Source organism: Eucyclogobius newberryi, unplaced genomic scaffold, assembly GCF_026437365.1.
Source record: "Eucyclogobius newberryi isolate DKJ021-1_F unplaced genomic scaffold, fEucNew1.0.hap1 SCAF_12, whole genome shotgun sequence".
Classification (NCBI taxonomy): Eukaryota; Metazoa; Chordata; class Actinopteri; order Gobiiformes; family Gobiidae; genus Eucyclogobius; species Eucyclogobius newberryi.
This window is the reverse complement of record NW_027315746.1, coordinates 31,299,474-31,325,257: the sequence shown is the minus strand read 5'-3', so window position 1 is coordinate 31,325,257 and position 25,784 is coordinate 31,299,474. Positions and strand designations below refer to the sequence as shown.

At 40.6% G+C, this 25,784-nt stretch overlaps 1 protein-coding gene and 1 long non-coding RNA gene across 6 annotated transcripts in view; both read left to right on the top strand.

Annotated features, from left to right (window-relative positions):
- Positions 1 to 25,784, top strand: part of LOC140356743 (uncharacterized) — a 522,351-nt gene that overhangs the window by 316,668 nt on the left and 179,899 nt on the right. The gene's annotated exons all lie outside the window — the stretch shown is intronic.
- The window catches only part of efr3a (EFR3 homolog A (S. cerevisiae)), a 150,177-nt gene that overhangs the window by 94,013 nt on the left and 30,380 nt on the right, over positions 1 to 25,784 (top strand). For 3 of the 5 annotated variants that reach the window (XM_072441923.1, XM_072441921.1, XM_072441922.1), the window contains exons 10-14: positions 8,136 to 8,210; positions 8,877 to 9,047; positions 9,169 to 9,283; positions 19,032 to 19,083; positions 21,472 to 21,644. In XM_072441923.1, the coding sequence (XP_072298024.1) occupies positions 8,136 to 8,210; positions 8,877 to 9,047; positions 9,169 to 9,283; positions 19,032 to 19,083; positions 21,472 to 21,644 (586 nt within the window). The remainder of the gene's footprint in view (positions 1 to 8,135; positions 8,211 to 8,876; positions 9,048 to 9,168; positions 9,284 to 19,031; positions 19,084 to 21,471; positions 21,645 to 25,784) is intronic. The other 2 variants (XM_072441924.1, XM_072441925.1) reach the window with 1 other exon arrangement.

Sequence of the window (25,784 nt, the reverse complement as noted above, 5' to 3'; positions counted from 1 at the left end):
CCATCTTTGTTTACTACTCGATTTTGCGTTTTTCCAGCCCCCGGATACAATATTATTAATAAGTCCCTCGCCGGGACGATACTCGTCCTTCGGCTCGGGCCTAATAATGGAAATGCTTTTTTCGACCATTTTTTTCGGAAATAAAAACTCAAGCTAGAGTCATGTGATTTTGTCACATTGTGCCCGCTCACAACCTAATCTGTTATAAATATTTTCAGTTGTCTACGAAAATTAAATCATCATTTACAAATTTTTAAAAATCTAATTTGGAGAGGGCGCTAGAGAGCCATTTTGTTAGCTAGCCACTACATTTGCATATCATTGCATTCATCTTAAAAAATTCCACAAACACTACGTAAAAACTTTCCAAAAAAAAAATGTTTAGGAAACGTAGAATTGTTTTTTAATTTCGCATAAATCGCGATTTTGTTTAAAATTCACGATGACCATACCTGAAGGCGTATCGGATCAAACTTCATTATACTTCATTACTCATGGGTTTTGTGTCTTGTGGCCAAGTTTGAAGTGATTTCGATGAAAACTGTAAGAGAAAATGTTAAATGTACGACGAGGTGCACTTTTGTCAGCACCGCGTTTATCCAATATGGCCAACTTCCTGTATGACTGTATGAGGGCGGGGTCATAATATTATTTTTTACATGTTCTCCCATGAACTATTTTTTGGAGTGAGCGTCATATTTTTACTGCCACTTTTTTTTGGCGTCGGGCTCCCATTGGCCCCATGTTATTTGATTTTTGAGGTGGCGCTACTGAGCCGTCTTTCCATATTTTGTTCACGAAACCTTCACTCAAAATTAGAGCTCACGGAGTTCTAATTTTTGATACCACTCACGAGCATATCCATCTTTGTTTACTACTCGATTTTTGCATTTTTCCAGCCCCCGGATCCAATTTTAATAAATCCCTCGCCGGGATGATACTCGTCCTTCGGCTCGGGCCTAATAATAACGGAAACTCTTTTCTTCCGCAATTTTTTTCTCCTATAAAGCGTCAAGCTACAGTCACGTTATTTTCTGACATTGTGGCCGATCACACACTTAATCCTTATAAATATTTTCAGCTGTCTACGACAAATAAATGGTCTTTTATGATTATTTTTAAATCAAATTTGGAGAGGGCGCTAGAGAGCCATTTTATTAGCTAGCCACTACATTTGCATATCATTGCGTTCAGCTTTGAAATCTCCACAAAGGCTACGTCAAAACTTTCCCCCCAAAAAATGTTTATGAAATGTAGAATTTTTAAAAAAAATTCCATAAATTGTGTCTGACCGTGGCTAAACCAGTTACATGTCTACCCGGAGACATTTTGAGTTATTCACAGATTCTGAAAGTGTGAATTCAAAGCTTTCCAATGATGTCCATGATAATATTTGAGTAAGTTGTGGTAATTTGAATGTATACAACTCTCAAACCCATTCACTGAGAAAAAGGCCTCCAAAGTTTTTCACCGGAGTGAGCCCAGAGTCACAGGGGGGCTCATTTGCATCTCATTGAGATAAGCCCTCCCCCCTGTCACACTGACACCACCTCCCCCTACAGCTGTCCTTGAAGACTCAAGAGGAGTGTTGTTATTGATGGTAACTGGACTTGAATCAGAATTAGAAGTTACTATATTAAAATGGAAATACTTGGATTACAAAAGGCCCCGAATAGCATCAATGAATCAGAATAGGGTGTATTGCCATTTGTCGATAAACAGAATTCACAGATGATTCAGTACATAATAAAAATGTATTAATCCAAGAATGTGAAAGTTATTTTCACGTTAACAAATCACATCTCTACCATCCAGAAGTCGGAGTTGAATTAAATATTTACTTTTGATTCAGCACCATAAAACAAACACATGAAGCACAACCCACATGTAGCATGTGTGTCAATATGCCACTGGGCTGGATCAGAAGGTAGGTTTGACTCAGGGAGGTGCGTGTAAGCAATAATACAAACTAGTGAATCAAAGTGTGGCTGTGCCTTATATATTTACAGTGAAGGTTTACCAACATACAATTAATCCAATATTTACAAAATGTACAATCTGCAGATGTTCAATGGTTTCATATACTGAAATACTGAAAGGTTCACAATCTATGGTTGTATAAATTGCAATCAAAGTTCAACACGAGATTCAGCATAAAACATCCAGTGTAGGAAGTGGACACACATATTAAACAACATTTGCACATCTCAATGAAATAGCAATAAAGTGTCCATGAAAGAGCAAGCAACAGAGTTTTTGTATTGTCCAAAAGATAGCGCTGTGACTTTACATTATATAAATACCTTTCGTTAAGATAAATAACCGGTTGGTACGGAGCTAACAGGTTGGTAGCAAGTTTAGCTTCCAACTTAGCCCCACAGCCCGGAGCTAAACCCAGGTTTTGCCACGAAAACTTACTTAATGCATCATAAAACAGACATAAAACACAACCCACACAACTTACGGGTCAAGAAATACTACATGAGTATATAATTTGTACCGACAAAACGCTGAAAAATAACCCGATTCAGTGCACTGAAGCAGCATGTTAGCTTAGCATTGCTCCTGTCTGTTCCGGTGCGCACCGCCTTAAAACACAGCGTTTTAAGCCATTAGAGTAAAAGTACCTCAGTTCCGTTGCAATGTAGTCCAGGTAATCATCTCTGGAGAAAGTCTGGAGAGTAAGTAATGTCTCTGAGAGGAGAGAACAAGGTCTCTCCCCCAACCGCATGTGAAGAGGCAAGTAGCTGTAGCCATGCGGTTAGCAACTGATTGGTCGAAATATGTAAACAGTACGTGTCTGAAAAAAGGGTAACGCCCCCCGCCCGGCACACGAAAACTACCCATTTTTAACAGCTTAATGTGTACTTTTAAGGTAATGAATACTGATATCTGAAGCACGGAGGGGCTCCTTTATAACTTCAACTTTCACATAATGCAAAAAAACGAAAATCACAAATTTGGGGAAAAAAACTAAAACACTGTTTTTCTCAGTTTCACCGAGGCCGACATGTGCCGGAAATTAGCCTGCTCCGACACAATTATGATTTTGTTCAAAATTCACTATGACCATACCATAAAACGTATCAGCTTCAGATTTAAAACACGAAATTGCTCATGGGTTTTGTGTCTTGTGGCCAAGTTTGAAGTGATTTCGATCAAAATTGTAAGAGAAAATGCCAAATGTATGACCAGGTGCACTTTTGTCAGCGCCGAGTTTATCCAATATGGCTGACTTCCTGTATGACTTAGGGCGGGGTCATAATATTATTTTTTATATGTCCTCCCATGAAAATGTTTTGGGAGTGAGCGCCATATTTTTTACTGCCACTGTTTTTGGCGTCGGGCTCCCATTGGCCCCATGTTATTTGATTTTTGAGGTGGCGCTACTGAGCCGTCTTTCAATATTTTTTCACAAACCTTCACTCAAAATTAGAACTCACGGTAAATAGTCAATACAAATGACAGTCATCATCACTTTTAAGTCAACCTTTTGAGTACAATTCAAACGTTATTGAACAAACCTTTCAATGATAATAAAAACTTTAAATGCACGGTTCCAAATGACTGTGCACAACAGAGTTTCAAACAATGTCATTGTTATTGAACTGGAAATGGTCATGTGTTAAATTAGAAGCATTAGCAAGTCATATTTACTGAAATCAAAAGTTTCTCAATCAAAACATCTTAACTGGTCAAGTTACATTTTAATATAGGACCCCGTATTTGATAGGAGCTTCACAATTCCATTGAAGTTGTGAGATTGTGTAGTTTCTGCATGAACTTCTTTTCAGGGTGTCAGAATAGCCTCCCAGAGCTGCTGTTTGGAGGTGTCATTCAACTGTCATGCTTTTTAGCACTAGAGAGATCCTTTTTCTTTCCCATATTGCTTGAAAATGGTGGTCTTCTTGGTAATGTGGAACGTCCGAAGTAGTTTTTCCTTTAATTGGACCTACCTGGCAAACTAATTGGCACAAGTTTCTGAAGATTGATTTCACTGAGCTAAAGAGCCCTGAGACACAATACCATCCATGAGTTTCACTGGAAAACAAACAAATTTAGCTTTATGACTACTTTTTTGAAATTAGTAACTTTGTTTCAGACCACATACCCCCGAGTTGTGGGGTACCCAAAGGGTCAATTCTGGGACCCTTCTGTTCTACATCAGGAGTCTCCAATTATATTTTTCAGGGGGACAGACTTCTCGGAGGGCTAAGGTCAGAAGGCCGGACCATGAAATCACACCACAATGTTATGTTTTATCTCTATAAGATCCACAAACAACTCACAGTAGCACAATTCTACAACAGAAATCAACATAGGACTTTACTTTCTACGATCTGGCAGCCGTCCAGGGCGTACCCTGCTTAAGGCCCAAAATCAATGGGATGGGCTCCAGTCACCCGCGATTGTGTCTAAATCAGTCTTGGAGAGACTTATCCATGCATTTGTCATTTCTTAGACTCCTGCTCACTGGCCTCTCCAAACCACCTGTAAAATAGTTGGAATATATCTGCTGCTCGGGTCCTGACTAGAACCAGGAAATACGATCACATTAGTCCTGTTTTCAGGTCTCTGCACTGGCCCCTGTGGCTCAGAGAATAGACTTTAAAGCTGCTTGTGCACAACTCTCTCCATGGTCTAGCAACAAAGTACATCTCGGAAATGCTAGTGCCATATGAACCATCTCGGACTCTGAGGACCTCAAGGACCGGCCTCCTGCTGGGGCCCAGATTCAGAACTAAACATGGGCTCTCTGCTTTTCAGTTTTATGCATCTAAAATCTGGAACAGTCTTCCTGAAGATGTGAGAGGCCTCTACTCTTACAATGTTCAAGTCTACGCTAAAACAGTTTTGTTTAACTGTTTCATATGACTGAAATGATTTAATTAGCACTTTTTGGTGATTTTTGTATTTTAATGCATGTTTTCCTGTTGTGTGACGCACCAGGAATTGCCTTGCCTCTGCCTATAATATATATTTTTAATAAGAGCTCAATTCGACTGTGGATGTGCTCCGTTGGCTTCTCCCATGTTTGAAGAGAGTGCTAATCAAGTGAAAAGCCTCAACTCGTTTTAATGACTAGTTAAAATAAGAATTAATTTGGAGATAAGCAGGCACTCTAGTTCAAATGGGGTGTAAGGGAGGGGTGACTAAGATCTTCAGAGTCATTTCTTGGGCCCCACAAACCACTAGTGGCAGCAGTGGCGCAGTGATTAAGGGGTTGCCGACAAACCAGAAGATTGGCAGTTCGATCTGAGCTTTAACCATTATGTAATTTTGCCATTTGGAAAAATATTCATTGTCATAACCATGATGATAATATTGGTACATGCAACTGGTGATGGAGTTAGTGTGACAGTCAATGAAACACATGGGATTGTTAAATGTCCAGAAATGCACTACTAAGTGTAATGGATCACAAGTCCAGATTTGCTTTCTTTTTTATATGGATATAACATTTAATAACAAACTTAACAAAAAAAAGACTTTGGAACAGTTAGAGAAATCTGTTTCAATCGTTTGCAGATGACCTCTTCATGTTGCCATGGTGACAGGAATACGGGCTAAGGTGTTATCACTAACAACCCCCGTGTGGAGATTTATGGCATCTCTGCAGGAGCAAACTGCTGCATTCCTCCAGACCTTCTTCCCTTATCAAGCTCTGACTCAGCGTGAGTGTTGATTGGCTGAGCCACGGCGCCAAAGTACAATACAACCCCCGCAGGGGTAAGTCAGAGACAGACAAAGGAAAGTTGTGCATAGAGTCCCATTCCGTTTTCCAACGGCGCTCCATCGAGAGTTCCACCAGGAAGCTCAATCTGAGCTCAATCGAAGATGGGGCCTCTGGCCTTGCTAGGCTAAGCTAAGCTACGGGACAAAGACTTTCCAAGAGACATGCCTGCAGAAGCTAACTTTTCTTTTCCCTAACTAAGAATGTTGTGCCCGTTTTTAAACGTGATTGAGACTACATCATGCAAACTCAAGCAAAGGACCTTTTTGCAACTTTTCAAGTCCAGGACGGTCTTTACAGACCAGCCTCATCGGTGAATCAGTGCAACAGCCCTTTTTGTCTGAGGAACGCCTCAGAGCCAAGGAGAACTCCAGAGCAGCCCTGCTCTGGCCAGCCTGTGAATCGTATGCTGTGTGACCCCTGAGTGAAGCCTGGAGGCGACACGGACACACAGGCCCTTGGACTCAACACAGGCCCAACTCCTCAATACTTCTGACTTTGTTCATATCATCCTAGAATTAACTCACACAACACACAACTAGATAGCTTCAGAACAATCATGTCTTTGCATATTCCAAATTCATATATCTGTTAGATTATTGGGTCAATAAATCTTCATAACCCACCTTTGGTAAAGTGGTTATTCATTTCCAAAAAGGGGTCAATGTCACGGTTACGTTCTCACAAACTTCCAATTTTCTTTTTTTGTTAAATGCCGAATATATGGCTGGTGCCCCAATTTACTCTTAAATTATGATATCGAACATATCCACACTTATGCAGTGTGTCATGTTTGAAATCTTGAACAATTCTTTAATAGATATCAACCTTGAATAGCCCCTCTTTCACAAGTGAGAGGACATTCATAACCTTACAGTACTTGTACTAGTAAGAATACCCTACAAATATTGGTGCAGCCCGTGTGAGGATGCATACGCTACAATTGCATGACTTAGACTTATGTATGGAATAATAGTCTGTTTTTTCAAGGTCTTTTTTTTAATAGTCTGCAGGCCATTTTATGTTCTGTACTTTCAATTCTAACGTCATGCATTGTATTTGATTGTCTAATATATTGGGCCAATGGTTCCAAGTAAAAACCAAACAGGTAGCGGGACCAAGCTTGGTCTCAACCCTCTTTCCAGAGTCAGTGAGTCTCTCAAGTGACCATTGATTTTATTTTTTTATTATTTATTTATTTTATTTTTTTATGATTAAGTTATCTCTTTGAAATGCGTTCAGCGTCTAAAATAAGTCCAGCTAAGCCAAAAGCTTTCTCAACATCCAAACTAATTATTAGAGCTTTGTTATGTTGTTTTTGTTTATGACTCATTATGTGTAAGGTTTGTCTAATGTTGTCTAAGGTTTGTTGTTTATTAATTAATACAGTATTTGTTAATTTTGTTATGTATAATTGAGGTGTGTATACAATAATCCACATTCAGAATAGAATAAGTCTATATGAAGCACATTCGAGTCGGTCCTACCTTTCTTCAGATATTAGAGATATGATGTCTCTTTCCAATTAGAAGTCTAAGTTTTAGTTTTGTTAAAATCAGAAGAGCACAGTGGCAGAGCGTTTATAGATCATGGGTTTGATTCAAGGGCCAGACCAACCTCACATGAGCTCTCTGGATGGGTACTTCGGCTTCCTCCCACCATTCAAAGACATGTATGTGTTAGGTAGATTGGAAACTCTAAATATCCCCGAGTGAATCGTTGTCTGTGTGTCTATGTCTTTGTGTTAACCCGATGATGAGCTGGCCCCTGTCCAGGGTGTACCCTGCCTAAGGCCCAAAGCTCCAATCCCCCGCGAGCCCTAACGGGATCTAGCGGTAGAAAATTAATGGATGAAAGTGTTTCTTTTAAAGCTTTATGCCACTCTTTGTAGAACCTATCGCTCTCCGCACATAATATATTGTTCCTTAATTTCTTGATTGCACTTGTGTGTTTCCAACACTTTTTTTTTTTTTCAATTCAATTTAATTTTGGAACGCTCAAAATCACAACAGCAGTTTACTCAAAGGGCAAAAATGGAAGTTGCATTGGCCGGGAATCAAACCCAGGCCTCCCGGCCCCGGCAGGCAAGAATTCTACCACTGAACCACTAATATGATTTTAGCTTCTTATTGTTTGGCTTCTTATTGTTCGGTAGGCAAATTGAGAGTGTTCAGGAAATTATTTTTTTCATATTCTTTATCACCTTAGATTTTAGAGAAGCATTTTTGTTGAAAGATTGTTGGGGTCAATTGATCTTTTGCTAAATATCTTTTCCCCCTATCCACATTTCACGTTATGAATCTCCTGTCTAATAAAGCAACAAACAAAAAAACGTGGCCCCATGACAGCATCTTTCCTTGGGCCCCCACTGAGCTTTAAACAACACTTTGTTCCTGAATAGGCATGATCCCGGAGTCGTCCAAGAAAAGCGACACCTTTGAGGTGGAGAGCGTGACCCCTCCAAACCTGTGGCTGGGTATGGTCCATGTGTAGAAGTGTGTGGGGCTTTTGAGGACCCCGCCGAGCCCTCTTTCTACTCTAGAGTCACTCAAAGTATTAACTGAAGCTCCTATATTCTGCCAAAATGCCTTGACAGATTGTTGTCACATTAGAATTCATTACACCATCAAATCAAACCTGGAATTGGATTTTTGTCTTGTTTCATTGACCTTAATAAAGTTTTTTTGCCATTATCAGTGAACAATGAACATTGTCTTCTTTTACTATATATATTTGCTGGAGTAAATCAGATTTTACTTCATCATATGGACAAAATAAAGTTAATAGTATCTACTTACAGTAATAACTTGAAATCAACTAATCGACTATAAAAAGTCATTTTTTCATCGTTATTAAGCCTATACAGATTTATATATAAATATAATATTAATTGTATTAATGGCATAATAATAATAACAAAGTTCATTACTGGCTTACTTTAGAATCTGAAAGAAGGTGGAAAATGTATGCAGAATATAGGACCTTTTGTGGTTTTTTGTACAATTCAGCTGCTGCCTTGAGTTAAAGGGTGCAGTCCTGTTGCTTTAGCCTAGTAATGTGTGCTCCCTGGTGCCTTAGCCCTTTAGGTCCATGTCCATGACCGCTCCAATGTGCAGGCTCTAGCTTTTTCTCTGTGCTGCAGGTCCCACGGTGCTGGAGGTCTTCAACACCCTCCTGAAACACCTGCGCCTCAGCGTGGACTTTGAGCTGGGAGGGGACTCCAGGAGGAACTCTGCCATCAGCATGTCATCAGGACAGAGAGGCAAGGAGAGCGAGGAGCGCTACGTGCAGAACGCCATCATCCAGACCATAGGTGAGCTCACCAACTCAAAGTGGTGCTATTCAATGGTGGGGTGTTTCATGGTTTGGCAATAATCCTTCAAGTAAATCCTAACATGTACGTTTACCCACTCCTCTTCTGTACTTCTGCTCAGGTTTTTTTGGGGGGAACCTGCCGGACTACCAGAGAGCTGAGGTCATGATGTTCATCATGGGGAAGGTGCCTGTGTACGGGACACCCTGCCACACCCTAGACAATGTCAAAATCGGGTCAGTGCCTCCTCTCTGTTCACCCCGCTCTATCCTCTCTGTGTACACCCTCGACACAGTCAAGCTTGGGATGGGGCTCCTTCTCTCCTCATGCTGATAGTGTATTACTAATATTACTAATTGCTAATACTGCAAAGGCTATTTCGTCATACATTGCATCTGGAAAGTATTCACAGTGCGTCACTTTTTCCACATTTTGTTACATTAAGCCTTATTCCAAAATGAACGCGAAAGAAGGTAAATAATATCCTTCACCTTTGCCTAATTAAGTCATTTTGAGTATAATGCTACAAGCGCACCTATTTATGGGTAGTTTCTCCCATTTGTCTTTGCAGAACCTCCCAACCCCAATAAGTTTTATTGGTGAGCAGTGATTCATAGCCATTTTCAGATCTTTCCGAAGATGTTTACTTCGGTTCAAATCTGGGCTCTGGCTGGGCCACTCAAGGACATTCACAGAGTTGTCCTGTAGCCACTCCTTTGTTTTCCTGGCTGTGTGCTTAGGGTCATTGTCTTGTTGGAAGATTAACCTTCACCCCAGTCTGAGGTCCAAAGCGCTCTGGAGCAGGTTTCCATCAAAGATATCTCTGTACACTGCTGCATACTAGTCTCACACTTCCTGCTGCTGCAAGGGTTCTGGCCAGGTGATGAGCGGTGCCTGGTTTCCTCCAGATATGATACATGCTATTCAAGCCAAAGAGTTAGCTTAGTTTGAGATTCGCCCCCACCCTCGCAAAGAGCGATCTGTCTCCCCCGCCCAACCCGTGACAGAGCCTAGTGTGGAGACGGTGGGGGTGTAAACAGAGGCCAAGGCATGCGCCGCTACACAGTGCATGATACAGGTACAGAGTGCTTCCGGGAGGATGGGCTGAAACAGGGAAGCGTGCTACAACACTCACCAGGCTGACTCATCCTAGTGAGTAGGCCCCGTCGGTCTGCTCATCCGATGGGAAGGAGAGAGACTTTTCTCTAGCTAAAGACTGCAGGAATCAATCAAAAAAACACTTTGGGCACATATGAGGTACCAATAGCACTGTAAGAAGGTTAAACGCTCTGAAAAAGGTTCTGCTCTCCACAAATACATGCTGGAGATATGTCAAAGTAACCACAGGTTCATGGTCACCTTCCTGACTAAGGTACTTCTCCACCAATTGCTCAATTTGGCCAGGTGGTCTTGGTGGTTCCAAACCTTTTCCAATTACGGATGATGGAGGCCACTGTGCTCAAAGGAACCTTCAATGCTCCAAACATGTTTCTATACCCTTCCCCAGATCGGTGCCTTGATACAATCCTGTTTTGGAGGTCTACTGACAATTCCTTGTACTTCATCCCTTGATCTGTGCTCTGACATGCGATGTTAACTGCAGGACTTATATAGACTTATATAGAGGTGTGTACTTTTCCAAATCATGTTCATCAACTGGGTTTTGTATTTTTAACAAAGTTGTAATTATGGGGTATTGTTTGTAGAATTTTGAGGCATATAATGAATATAACCTTTTTTGGAATAAGGCTGTAACATAATAAAATGTCAAAAAAGTGAAGCACTGTGAATACATCCCTGATGCACTGTATACCTTGATAATAATATCACACACTAATGCGACTACATTGGTAGATTGCTAATGATATGATATAATATAGCATAGCCCTATGGGGTGTAAAAAAATAAACATCACAAAATCATTCAAGTAGAATGCACATATCTGAACGTCACCTCAGCCTTTAGTTAAGTTGCTCAATGATTGTGTGTGTGAAAGAGGAGAGCATCTCCTGCAGCGATTCCAGCTGCAGTGCATATCTTCCAGGCTGCTGCTGTCGTATAATATGGCCATCTCCGGGGCCACAATAATTACTGCCAGTCCATGCAGTTATTTTTTATATTTATTATTTTTGGAGCCAAGTGTTTGGTTGTTAAGGCAACAGTCAAGGGTGAAGTGAGGACACGACAAGGGTCACTGTGCACAGTCTGCCGGTGATTTGTTTCTATTGGTTATTCTGTTACAACTGTATTTTCTGGTTCTTTGTTGATGGAACTCCTGGTTAAACCCTTTTGCTCAGGAGGATTTGTCCTTCTACCAGATGGCTTAGAATTTAAAGAATTAACTACGATTGGTTATAACAGACTATTTCTCGTATAGGGCCAAACATAATTGGGGAGTGGCCATATTGATCTCAAGCAGAATAGCCTTAGAACAGTTTTGAGCACAAAGATAAAGATGGCAGATTTGTACTATGAACTATTAATGGAAGTGCGTTTACTTTGGATACTGTAAAAGCTCCCCCTTTTTATTTTCAACAAAAACAGGTCAAAAATGTGCAATAGGTACAATATCTAAGCGATCGTGCCTCTATTTACATCACCGTAGATCTGGATTAACTCACCTTTGGTGAGGGTCATTGAGTAATCTACTCAATGACCCTCAATTTATAAAAATTACATCGAAGGACATTGAGACGTATATATTGGAAAATGACAATGGGGAAATTTCTCCACCCATTCTCTGGGATGAAGGGTAATTGCTGTCTTTATAATAGAGGTGTTGGTTCAAAATTCTCAACATTATTAGCTTGGAAGTTTTGGAAAACAACAGGCGAGATTTTTACAATATGAGATAATGTAATTTTAACCAAAGAAGACCAAATACAATCACTTGACACTAGGGATGTATACCTAAACCCACGTTCAGGTTCAGGTCCAGATTCGAATCCAGAGGTTTAGGTTCAGGTCCAGACCTGAACCGTGCCATATTTGCATAATGTTATACTAGCATAACACAAGCTACTTGGCTAAATTAAATTGAAGACACTTGAACAAGGACTACTATCAAACACAAGGCTTAACTGTAGATTGAAATAAACTCAACTTGTCTGGTTTATTCATTGTTTTTTTACAGAAGTTACAAATCACAAGCTACTAGCTACGAGCTACTAGCTAGCTGCTAAACTATAGCTTAACAGTTAACACACATTCATGTGTTTTACTTGAGGAACAACTTCCGAACAAGAGCAAGTGAAGTATTGGTATTGGGGCAGCGGTTTCAGCTGATACTGTTTGTCAAGTGTATTACTGGTTTGACTGGGCTGGCCCCCACACTTGAAGAGGGTCTACACACACTTGAAGTTTAATGCCTTTAGATACATTTCCACTCTTTAATTTTGTAGATCCATTGGCATCAAAGTCAGGTAAAAACCTTCAAAAACTGGCATAAAAGTCATCAAATCAAATCAAATCAATTTATTTTTGTAAGGCCCAAAATCACAACAACAGTTGCCTCTGAGGGCCACAGGGAGAAATGAATCAACAATGTCTGTGGTGGCGATGAAGTCAGACAATGTCTGTGGTGGCGAGGGACGATGTCCCAGGGTCCTCTGTCCTTAGACTCTCCTTCTCGGCCAGGAAAAACTACAAAAAAACCTCTTTGGGAAAAAAGCGTAGAAACCTGGAGGAGTTCCAGTGAAGGAGAGATCCGACTCTCACAGACGGACAGACGGACACAAGGAGACTGGAGCTGGACCCACTCTTCAGGCAGAAGAGGGACCGTCTGAGTCGAGCTGGACCCACTCTTCAGGCAGATGAGGGACCGTCTGAGTCGAGCTGGACCCACTCTTCGGGCAGAAGAGGGACCGACTGAGTCGAGCTGGACCCACTCTTCAGGCAGAAGAGGGACCGTCGGAGGCGAGCTGGACCCACTCTTCAGGCAGACGAGGGACCGTCGGAGGCGAGCTGGACCCACTCTTCAGGCAGATGAGGGACCGACTGAGGCGAACTGGAGCCACTCTTCAGGCAGATGAGGGACCGTCCACACAGGGCAGGGACCACTTCACCAGGGGAGGGGCATCTGGGTCCACAGGTCCTCAGGAGTGAGAGAAAGAAAAGAAGGCGGTGAACAGTTTGCAAGTGGAATCAAAAAATAAATATTGTTTGATAGCATAAGTAGTCAGAAGAAGAAGAGGATAGTGCTCAAGCTGTCATACTTCCCCCAGCATAGTTACTCCTAGGGCAGCGTAGCTGAAGCTGTGGGTTTATCTTTCTGTTCCTAACTACTCTGACCATAAGCGATTTCGAAGAGGAACGTTTTAAGCCTGGACTTAAATGAAGAGACTGTGTCAGCATATTTAACATGGGTCGGGATTCCATAACACAGGAGCTTGGTAGCTAAACGCTCTACCTCCTACAGTACTTTTAGAGACTCTTGGCACCACCAGAAGGCCGGCATTCTGAGAGCGAAGAGCTCTGTTTGGATGATATGGTTCTATAGCATCTTTGAGGTAGGATGGGGCCATGTCATTTATGGCTTTGTAGGTCAAGAGTAGAATTTTGAATTTGATTCTAGACTCGACGGGGAGCCAGTGAAGAGACTTCAGCACTGGCGTAATGTGCTCTCTTCTTTTTGTTCCTGTTAGTAATCTTGCTGCTGCATTTTGAACCAGTTGAAAGCTTTTTATGGAGCTTTTAGGACACGCTGCAAGCAGGGAGTTACAGTAGTCTAATCTAGTCGTTACAAATGCATGGATAAGTTTTTCGGCATCACTTTTAGGCAGGATTCTTCTGATTTTGGCGATGTTGCGCAAATGGAAATAGGCTGTTTTACAAGCTTGATTTATATGAGCTTTAAATGAGAGCTCCTGGTCAAATAAGACTCCAAGGTTTCTTACAGTAGAACTGGAGGCTACACTGACATTGTCCAGTGTGACTATCTGCTCAGATAGATCGTCTCGTAGATGCTTAGGGCCAAGCACAATGACCTCGGTTTTTTCAGGGTTAAGAAGCAGGTAGTTTAGTGTCATCCAGGTTTTTATCTCCTTCACACAAGTACTAAGTCTGTCTACTTGATCGCTCTGATCAGGTTTCATTGATAAATACAGCTGAGTGTCATCTGCATAGCAGTGGAAGTTAATGCCATGCTTTCTGATAATGTTGCCTAATGGTAGCATATAAAGAGTAAACAGAATTGGACCGAGTACCGAACCCTGTGGCACACCGTAAATTACTTTAGAGCTTGGTGAGGAGCTCTGGTTTACATTAACAAATTGGAACCTATCAGATAGATAGGATTTAAACCAGCTGAGGGCTGTTCCTCCAACACCTACATCACATTCTAACCTCTGCAGTAGAATGTTGTGGTCGATGGTGTCAAACGCTGCGCTGAGGTCCAACAGAACCAGGATTGAGACCAGTCCATCGTCAGCGGCTAATAACAAATCATTTGTGACTTTAACTAGTGCAGTTTCAGTGCTGTGGTGGGCTCTGAACCCTGACTGGAAAACTTCAAATAAGTTATTGTCCTGCAGGGTGCGACAAAGCTGTTTTACTACAACTTTTTCAAGGATTTTGGAGACGAAGGGAAGATTTGAAATAGGTCTGTAGTTTACCAATAGGTCGGGATCTAGATTAGGCTTTTTCAGAAGAGGTTTAATGACTGCATGTTTGAAGGACTGTGGAACATAGCCACTTTCGAGTGAAGTATTTATTATATTAAGAATAGAGTCTATAATTAGGGGAAGAATGTCTTTGAGGAGTCTGCTTGGAATGGGGTCTAGGACACAAGTTGAGCTTTTAGAGGACATAATGGCTGAAGTTATCTCTGCTTGATCAACAGCTGTGAACCTTTCTAAGTTTACAGGTGGATTTATATGGGACGTTAGATTTACAGCTTGGGCTAGTTCAGGGCTAATAGCGGGGGTAATTTCATCTAATTTATCTCTGATTGTTTTTATTTTATTATTAAAAAATAGGAGGAAATCATCAGAGCTAAGTGTAGCTGGGATTGAGGGCTCTACTGCACTGTGACAGTTTGTTAGCCTAGCTACAGTGCTGAAAAGGAATTTAGTGTTACTTTTGTTGACTTCTATTAGATTTGAATAATATCTGGTTTGGGCCTTACGCAGAGCCTGCTTATAGGACAGCAGGCAACTTTTCCATGCTTTTAGGGATTCTTCGGTGTGAGAGCGACGAAATAATCCCTCTAACTTTCTAACTTTTTGTTTATGTGAACGCAGTTCTTGGTTGTACCATGGGGAGGCGCGCTTTGGCCTAATGACCTTCTGTTTTAACGGCGCGACAACGTCGCTCCGTCAACTAGAACCACTATAAATCAATCAACTTTGCAGTATCAACAATAGAATATAAAAATTTTACACAACACACAATACATCATATTAGCAGCATTAAACACCAGCCCATATTTAACAACTGTAGAATACAAAATACTATTACAAAATATAAGCTCCAATTAATGAATGCAGCAATTAAACAATATTACTTTGACTTAGTATTTACGTAGATGTATAAATATGTATATTGCACATTAACCAACTGAAATAAATGCCAAATACATCACACCACAACATAATACAGTTATTTCATTCATATTGTAGCGACCCTAATGTTAAGCATTATCTGGTTAAATGTTCCTTTCACACTGTTGTTAATGCATTGTTATTGTGTGGAGCCCAGGTCATTACATATCGATAATATAATAGATCCATGCATATTGGTTACAAGATGGTGTGTGTGTGTGTGTGTGTGTGTGTGTGTGTGTGTGCGTGTGTGCGTGCGTGCGTGCGCATTTTCCTGTTCCATCACCGTGGTTACAGCCAACAGTAACCAACTCTGTTCAAGAAATAAAGTGACAACTTGTGAGCACTAAACCAGCATGCATTACTAACCTAAGCGAGAAGTTACAATATTTACACACAGACCAAAGCACAACCCGCTCCTTTAACAACCAACACACGGAGCGGCACATGCGGCGACGCACACGGCGGCTTAAAACGGTTCAAATAAAGTCAGTGATCTTACAGCTGCCGCCTCAATGTTCGGTCTCTCGCGTCTTTAACCTGTTTACCATCCACCTGCGCGCCGGCGCGCATTTTCCAAATTACAAATGTTCTCTTACATCCTCACTTTTATTTCCGTGGTCAATACCAGCAAGTTATACATCATTTTAAAGGTTATTTTCTCAACAAAACGAATATCTCATTGATTTACATTGAATAATATGCCCCAAAAAGTAATTGCCAATAGTTTGTGAGAAAGTCTCAACTTTTACAAACGCATGTCCTACCTGTTTGCTGTTTGTTGCTGGACGAAACGGCTTTCAATCTGTATATTCTTGTACTCAGTCTCTCCGTAAGGAACCATAGAAAAACAATATCCACTTGTATTTTTCCTGAAGTTATCCGATTTCTAGATATTGTCAAGTAAACAAAGTTTTCTTCTCTGGCTCATACTTTTCGTCATGCACGTTTGTTTTTTACAGCCTCCGGAAAAAAATGCGCCGCTTCCGACGAGCGCATCCATCTTTGTTTTTAGGCACATAGCTAATGCTAACGGTGACGTAGAAGACTTTGATTGACATATTATTCTAGCCAATAAGAATAGCTTTAGAATGCGGGGTGGGACTTAGGGGTACCTCACATGTTTTCTGATTTTATTAGCCTTTTGGACGCACATTTTGTTAGATTTGTATTATTATACCAATACAAAAAAATAAAATTATATATATATATATATATATATATATATATATATATATATATATATTATTTTTTTTTTCACCTCTATATGGGAAATTCATGGGTAAACTCATATTTTCACAAACATTGTTTTTAGCAGTTATAATAGGTATTAGTGGCCTACAAAACATACAAATGTATGCTTTATGATCATAGAGGAGCTAAAATTGTAATAAAACAGTTTGGCACAGTTGGCACATATTTGGATCACTTGTTCTGAATATACTTTTTGATACAAAAAGGTCAACAGCACCTGTTCCCAGAGATCTGAAACTTTACACAGTTGTTGTCAACAAGATAAACAGCATGTACAGTGAACAGCATAAGCACACAATTAAGTATGTCTTGCTTAGGACCATTACAAATTGACAATATTCAGGCGAGACTAAAAAAAGGATGTTTGGTTTATGTTTGGGCTTCTGTAGTGTAAGTTCATATGCACATCTGCAGAAACTTGCATGTGGGCTGTAAGATCCTCTTTTAATAAGCAATGTCATTTGGGTATGTCCGACCATTGTGCACAGGGCGAAATAGGTGGATGGTAGCAGGTTAAACTAATTTCACCGGCTTCAACTTATGCCGCGGGGAAGACGCGTACATCGCTAATCCGGTCCGGGTGCGCCATTGACAGCGATGTCAGTGTTTACGTCTTTTCCAGCGCGAATTTCGCGATTCATGGAAGGTTTCAGATGGTCTAGATTCTAGAACAAAAAGGATATAGTATGTGAGTGCAAGATTTGTTATGAGTCCAGAACCGATAATAAAAAAAATATTGAGGCTCTAGTCTAACATCAAGAATGTAAGTTAATGGTCACTTAAAAGACTCACTGACTTTGGAAAGAGGGGTGAGACAGAACTGTGCTTGGTCCCCCATGTTGTTCGCTTTGTAATTGGAACAATTGGCTCACTATATTCGTCAATCGGAAACATCTGCTACGCAGATGATGGCCTACTTTATCTGACCAAACAGCTATGGAGGGAATTTTGTTGGAAAAATGTGTTACGTTTTTTCATTACATGTCAAAGTGCCGAGTATTCACAAGGAAATGCTATCTGTTGGAGAATCTGTGTCAACCAGGAGGCAAACCACTAGCACGTGTTCTGGGACTGTCCTGTTGCACAAAAATATTGGACTGAGATCTATAAAGCGCTACAGACCGTCCAACATTCCACTTAATTTCCGATCTATGTACTTGGGACCTCAAAACCCCAGCCATTGACACAATAAATGGATACCTTTGGAACACACTCCTGGAAAGAAGACCATTACAAAAAAAATGGATGACTCAAACTGCAACTACAATCAAGGACTTGACACAAATTAAAACTGACATTCGAAAAATGGAAAATATAACATCTGGACCTAATTTGAAAAATTACTTTTTTTGAGAGAATCTGGTCTAGATGGGACTCATTTGTTGTGTCGTAATTTAATTTTTATTTAATGTATGTCTTTACTTGTTTTGCTCTGTTTCAGATGTTTTCTATCTTGTTTTCTGTTTGAATTTAGAAAAAACACAAAGACACTTGATAAATGAGCATCTTAGTTTATTCATTACATGAAACCCAAACCCTATCCTATATGCGTTTTGTCATGATTGTATTAAAAAATTTGCTCATTTAATTCGTCTCCTGATCTTTTCTCACGTCTCATTAAACACAGATGGAGGCGGTCGTTTGGCCGTGGATCTGTCCTCGTGACTTATACATGGAAGTGTGTGTTTTTCTGTCCTCTTGTATTGAGCAGTCAGACCTTGTTTTCACCCCAACCCACGAGCTGTGACAACTGGTCTCATTAAGTTTGACTGGTCTGAGTGTGGCTAAGAAAAGTTCTGAGTGAGAATAGTAAAACAGACACAGATTCCTGTTTTTACTTTAGTTTACTTTAGAAGTGAAAGTGTTTCATAGAACTACCCTCTGGTTAGTCATGGTTTTGAACTGGTTTAGTCTTTCTTTACTTCAATGACTCTCACTTATTCTCCTTGTTCATAATGCCTCTAAATCCCCTTCAGTGAGAACATGCCCTGTGAACTAATTGGATGCAATGCATATTTCCAAGGTCCGTCCACTGAAGGTCGGCGGTCTGCGTATGCTGGTGTATGAACATGTGTAAAGATCTTTGTCTGCCCAATGGTGAATCAAAAAGTGTTATGTAAATTTGACCATTTATATGACCATTTTCCAGTAGAAAATCCAGTGGGTAAATTCTTGTTTCTGTGTGTTTCAGACATCAGGGCACCAAGCGCATCCAGACCATGCTACTCAGCTCTCTCATCATGGTTTGTGCTTTTTCTCATAGTGACTACACTAGATGCTCTTCTATTTTTGCCTCTGCCAAAACTTACTTTTCAACCTCTTTTGTGTTTGAATTGACAAATAGGGATTTGATTTTTTAATATCACTATCACCCTTATGTTATTCAATAAGGCCGTGGCTGGAGAGCTGCGGCGCGGTCAAATAGCCGCGCAGTTTCAGGGACCGCGGCATTTCCCTTATAGCCTCATGGCTAACCCTAACCCTAACCCTAACCCTAACCTTAACCCTAACCTTAACCCGGCGCGGTCTAAAACGGCGCTAAAACGCGGTCAAATAGCCGCGCAGTTTCAGGGACCGCGGCATTTCCCTTATAGCCTCATGGCTGACCCTAACCCTAACCTTAACCCTAACCCTAACCTCAAACTTAACCCTAACCTTAACCCGGCGCGGTCTAAAACGACGCTAAAACGCGGTCAAATAGCGGCGCAGTTTCAGGAGCCGCGGCGCGCGGCCGGCACAAAAATAACATGGCAGTTTTGGCCGCGCGCCGCGGCTCTGCAGACACTCCCATTTAATAAACCTTGATTCATTCTGATAAGAAACCAATTGAGATAAAAACTTCTTTTACAACGGTGTTCTATAAAACTCCACTCCTTAATTCATGTTCAAACCCAGACTTTGACACTTCAAAAATGTCTTTATCCACCGTCACTCACAATGTCTTCAGCATGTCTAGTTCTATTATTTATGTAATATTGATATCTGTCTTTATTGATTACTCATGTAATTCTGTGGGAGGGTTTATCACATTATTTGAACTCCCACATTATTGAGAGTGTATAGACCATTCTCAACCCGCGTCACTGATTCCATGACTTACACGTTAGTGACATTGACTGGTGGCAAAAAAGGATAGAGGGCACAACCACAACAGTGTCAGTGTGGCTGGTCTCACAGGTCTCTTTTTTGCTTAAACTCATCTTCTCTGCCGCTGTGAAGTTGTGATGCTAACTCCCCTGGAGTCTCTAAAATGGACCTCAAAAGTGGCGACAGAGGTGAAGAAGTTGGGCACACTTCCAATTGTAATTTTTCTCTAAATGATAGAAACAGCTGTTGAATGTATGGCTTTTTGCCACCCAGTACAAAATTAATGTGATGTCCCCATGAATGGTCTATATTCATAATTCTTTAATTTCCATTTTTTTTAAAGAAATATTATGAAATGTAGGAGGAAATGTAGGTGCGAAATGGGGGGTGATAGAGAAGGGAGGAGTCGGGATTCAAACTCACGACACTGCGGCCGGCTGCACTTGGAGCGTGGCATACATGTGCTGGGACTAAACCACTCGACCAAGAGAATCGTCCTGGCAAAGGGGATGGGGGCTGGAAAAACACAAAAATTTAGTTGTGAACAAGGACGGATATGCTAACGAGTTAAGATTCCGTGGAAAAAATATTGAAAGACTGCTCAGTAGCTCCATCTCAAAAAATATTTAACATGGGGACAATAGGAGTCCAGCACCAAAAAAGATTTGCTGTAAAGATATAGTTCATGTGAAGACAATGATATTATTACTCCGCCCTAAATCATACAGGAAGTTGGCCATATTGGATCAAACACGGCGCTGACAAAAGTGCACCTTGTCGTACTTTTGGCATCTCCTACAGTAGTGGTCCCCAAACTTTTTGACTCGAGGGCCACATTGGGTTCAAAAATTTGGCCGAGGACATTTGCTGCTTATCAGCGCGACGGAATGCATCACATCTCCCGTCTCTGCAGATTTCAGTCTCTTCTGAGCCAGCTCGAACACAATCTTTCTCTGTTGTCATTTTGGCACTGTACACTGAAGGGATTCGCTAAACACACACCGGCATATCAACCACGCATGCGCAGCCAGGGAAACGTGCGCTGCTATACTGGGGACAAGGCTGCAGGTGTGCAATAGGACACAAGGAATGATTAGCATGTGGGAGAACTACTCAGCTGTCCACGCCACGAGGAAATGAGACACAGATTTGGCGCCAAAAATCCTCTATTATTCTTTTAAGGTTAGACTGACGACAGTTAAAGGGACTGTTCCTATAATCTGAACTCTAATCTGCTACTCTGTTATTGATCATTGACTGTTTAATTGTTTTTTTAACAATTTTGTGCAGCCCTGCGATGCAACTACTATTGTGATTTTGGGTTTTACAAGAAACATTTTGAAATTGGATTGAGAATACACAATTTTTCGAAATACATAATAAAGTCAACTTCGTTTTGTCCTAGTACAGATATAAAAGCAGCTCTAGGATCAAAATGAGACCCCTGTGTGCTCAATTGTGAAGCATTTTTCAGAATGTCAATGTAATGTGCCAACATGTGACTCTCGTGTGTGTGTGTGTGTGTGTGTGTTTGTGTGTGTTAGGTAACATCTGGATTCAAGTCCAAGTCCATGTCTGCTGCCTTGCCCTCTACCTTCCTGGACCCTCTCTTCTCAATCTCTCTCATTGAGGACAGTGAGCTCAGGCAATTGGTGCTTGAGATCCTACACAACATCATTGATCGCTATGACAATCGCGCCAAGCTCCGAGGCATCAGGTCAGCACACATGCACAAACTTTTCAGGTAGTGAATTTGCTACTTGCTTGTCTCCACAGAGAGGTTATTGCTTTAACTAGAGTTTTCCAAATTATTTTGCATATGGTGTTTAAATGGCTAAAAATTACCCTGAAACATGTTTACTTACACCACGGCTGCACTCGAATTTCCCCCTAACTCCTCACTCACTACATAGCCCTGCACTCTTTGGCAGATGCTACAGTGCCTCATTGATAGACCGATTCTGACACTCAGCTCACTACTTTATCATCACTGCCAGTCTCGGGGAATAAAATTGGCCTAACCTGGGAAAAAAATTATAATAATAAATAGATTAAATGAAAAATTAATCAACTCTATCCGACACACTTATTTATGGACTAATGTTATTCATACATGTTTTAGTTAAAGGGCTGTACCTGATTTTCACAGTTTTGAAATGTAAAAGAAATAACTACCCAATATTTTTGTATGTATTAAAGGAATATAGAAATGCAGACATATTGTAAAAGCATCTATTCAGATGAAAATGAGACCACAGCGCTTTCTCTATATCTATTTATAGAGCATTTTATTCTACAAGAAGCAGGGGAAGTACGCCGTTAGCATGCTAATGTTTATTAGCTTTACCTGGGATGGCACAAAACTCAGTGAATATAGTGTATAAGGATGCTGGGAATGCATTTGGTAAGTGAGCGATACATGTGGACTGCTATAAAGAGTTTAAAATGAGATAGTTCTGTTAAATAGCTATAGCTTAACAAATATCAACACAAACTTTGAAAAACTATTTTTTTTAACTTTTTGCCAGAAATGGGAAGCTATTTATCTTTTGACAGCCCAAGATAAGCTGCGAATTATCAGTGTGTTTATTTTATCTTTATAGTGTTTTTTTAAAGAGTGGTTTATACATAATCACAGCTGACATAAGCGACTTTGCAGTGCAACTGTTTATTTAAGAGTGCTTTATTGGTTTATTCTTATCAGGTTGATCGTGCTTTGTTAAACTGGCTTTACTGCTTCAGTTTTGTTGTTTCTAACAGAGATGGGAGACTTGTCCATGCATCCAGTAGGTTAGACTACTGTAATGGCCTCCTCACTGGCCTCTCCAAACAAGCTGTGAAACAGCTGCTGCTTGGGTCCTGACTAGAACGAGGAAGTATGGCCACATTAGTCTTGTGCTTCAGAGAATAGACTTCAAAGCAGCTCTACTTGTGTTTAAGTCATGACCTAGAACCAAAGTAGTTTTAACATGAGTCAGTCTTGAGACGCAATTTTTACGACTTCAGACCACTGCTTCACTTTTTCCACATTTTGTCATGTCACAGCCTCATTCCAAAATGTATTACATTATTTACCTTAAAATTCTACAAACAATATCCCATGAGAACAATGTGAAAGAAGGTCGTTTGAATTCTTTGTAATTTTATTAAAAATAAAAAAACAAAAAAAGCACTTGGACATAGGTATTCATAGCCTTTGCTCAATACTCTGTTGAAGCACCTTTGGCACTAATTACAGACTCAACTCTTTTTGAGTATAATGCTACAAGCTTGGCACACCTATTTATGGTAGGTGTGCCAAGGTCCTGGTTCTAGTTAGGACCCGAGCAGCTTAACAGCTCGTTTGGAGAGGCCAGTGAGCAGGCCGTTACAGTAGTCTAATCTACTGGAGACAAACGCATGGATAAGTCTCTCCAAGTCTAGTTTAGACACTATACATTTGATTTTGGCAATGTTTTTTAGATGGTAAAAAAGCTGCTGATGTTATTGATTTGACATGGCTGTTAAAGGTCCCATAACATGCAAAATCGACTTTTCAGAGCTTTTAACCTTCTTACATTGTTATTTGTGCTTCATATATGTACCCAGAGTGTTTTTTTGATTGATTCCCACAGTGTTTAGCTATATTACAGACTATCTCCTTTCCTCGAATCTCCAAACTGACCGGGGGTGTTCACAGGACCGCGTCATAATCACAGGCACGCGTCATCATCCCCCTTCACCCTCCCCCTCCCCCCTCTCCACCCGCCTCCCCCTACCGCCTCCCGCCCCCTTCCCCCCGGCTCCGCGCTGCTGCAGGCTCGTCTCCCAATACAAGCCCCGGAGTTTTTCTGCTTCGATTTACGACGAAACACGGCTCTGAGAGGCCCAAAACGTCATTAATGATATTGCACTCTTTACTATTATCACAATGGTGAAGGTTTATGAGGCAATTGATGCAGCAACCGGGAAAATAAACGGAGAGAAGTTCTATCCGATACCGAAAAACCAGGAAATAAGAGCACGATGGACATAAGACTTTTTTATATATATATATATATATATATATATATATATATATATATATATATATATATATCCATATATATATATATATATCTATATATATATATATATATCTATATAGATCTCTCTATATATATATATATATATATATATATAGATCTATATATATATATATATATATAGATCTATATATATATATTATATATATATATATATATATATCTATATCTATATATATATATATATATATAGATCTATATATATATAGATCTATAGATATATCTGTTCTGCGCACGCTGTAGAATAAACACCAGATTTATTTCGGCTCAAAGTAGTGTTGATCTGAACTTCTATCGTTTCTCACTCACTCGCGCGGCAGGAGCGGCGCATCGCGGAGCAGACAGCTGTGGGGCTACGTCACGGGTTGGGCGGGGGAGCCAGATCGCTCTTCGCAAGGGTGGGGGCGAATATCAAACCAAACTGTTTGCATTTCCGGGTTGGTGAGGGGGTCCAAGGTCTGGGTGAGATTTCTTAACTCTTATGTTATGGGTGTTGCACAACCCTTATTATTATCAATTATACACTTAGGATAGACTACAAAACATGAAAAAAGCATGTTATGGCACCTTTAAAGTTCAAGTCTGAGTCCATTATTACCCCCAGATTTCCAACTTGATTTGTAGGTTTTAGAGCGAGACTCTGTAGGTTGTTTCGCATTCACACACTGATCTGTGTGATGCAGTGACATCCAGTGAATCCACTGGTCCATCTTTACCTGCCGACGGTGAAACATAGATCTGAGTGTCGTCTGCAACATTTTTGCTTCCTATCAACTGACTGGACGGCAGCATGTAGAGGTTGAACAGAAGGGGTCCCAGAATTGACCCTTTAGGCTTCCAGATAGAACCTTAACCAATTTAGGGCAGTGCCAGTGATGTCCACCCAGTCCTCTAGTCTGTAAGCGGATCCCATGATCTACAGTGTCAAAAGCAGCACTCAGATCTAACAGAGTTAAGACTGAGGCTTTACCCGTGTCAGTGTTCAGACGGATATCTTTTGTCACTTTGACGAGAGCAGTCTCAGTGCTGTGATGAGGTCTAACACCTGACTGAAAAACATAAAATGAGTTGTTTATTAAGAGGAAAACAACCTTTTCAAGGACAAAATGGCAGATTAGAGATGGGCCGTTAATTACTCAGTACTGCTGCATCGCGACGGCTCTTCTTTAGGAAAGGCTTTATGACCGCAGCAACCCATGTTTTGTAAAGTAAAGGCAACACTTGTATGATGACTAGAGGGAACTTGTACTAAAAGTAACTTGGACTTACTAGAGATTGGACATTAAGACTTCAGACCTACTTGTGATTTGCATATAGGTGACTTACTCCCACTGAAAGACCTGTCTTTGTCCGCTGTTATTTTTCACTCTCCCCCAATGCATTGTGGGAAAAACATTTTCACCTGCTGGACATTCAGATGGCCCTAGAAATGGTGTGACCCCTAAAGAGTGCTCTATGTTGGGAACATTGTGGACAGGAGGACAGTCCTCTATATCACTCGCTTATCTCCATGGGGATGGATACATTTGCTACCATACTGTGAGACAATCAAGGGAAATGAATTATATGTTCATTAAATAAAGCAGGTATGCAGATCCCTTAAACAGAAAGATCTTATAGTGCACCTTTAAAACATTTTTTTTTTTTTTTATGTGTTAGTATTTTATGCCTTCTTTAGAACGTTTAATTCATTTCTTAGTGGAGTTCTAAAGAAGTGTACACTTTGTTGGCAGAGAAACATGTCAGTTAAGGTTTTTTGGTTGCTGAATCAATTTGGGTTTTGTAGTTTTTTT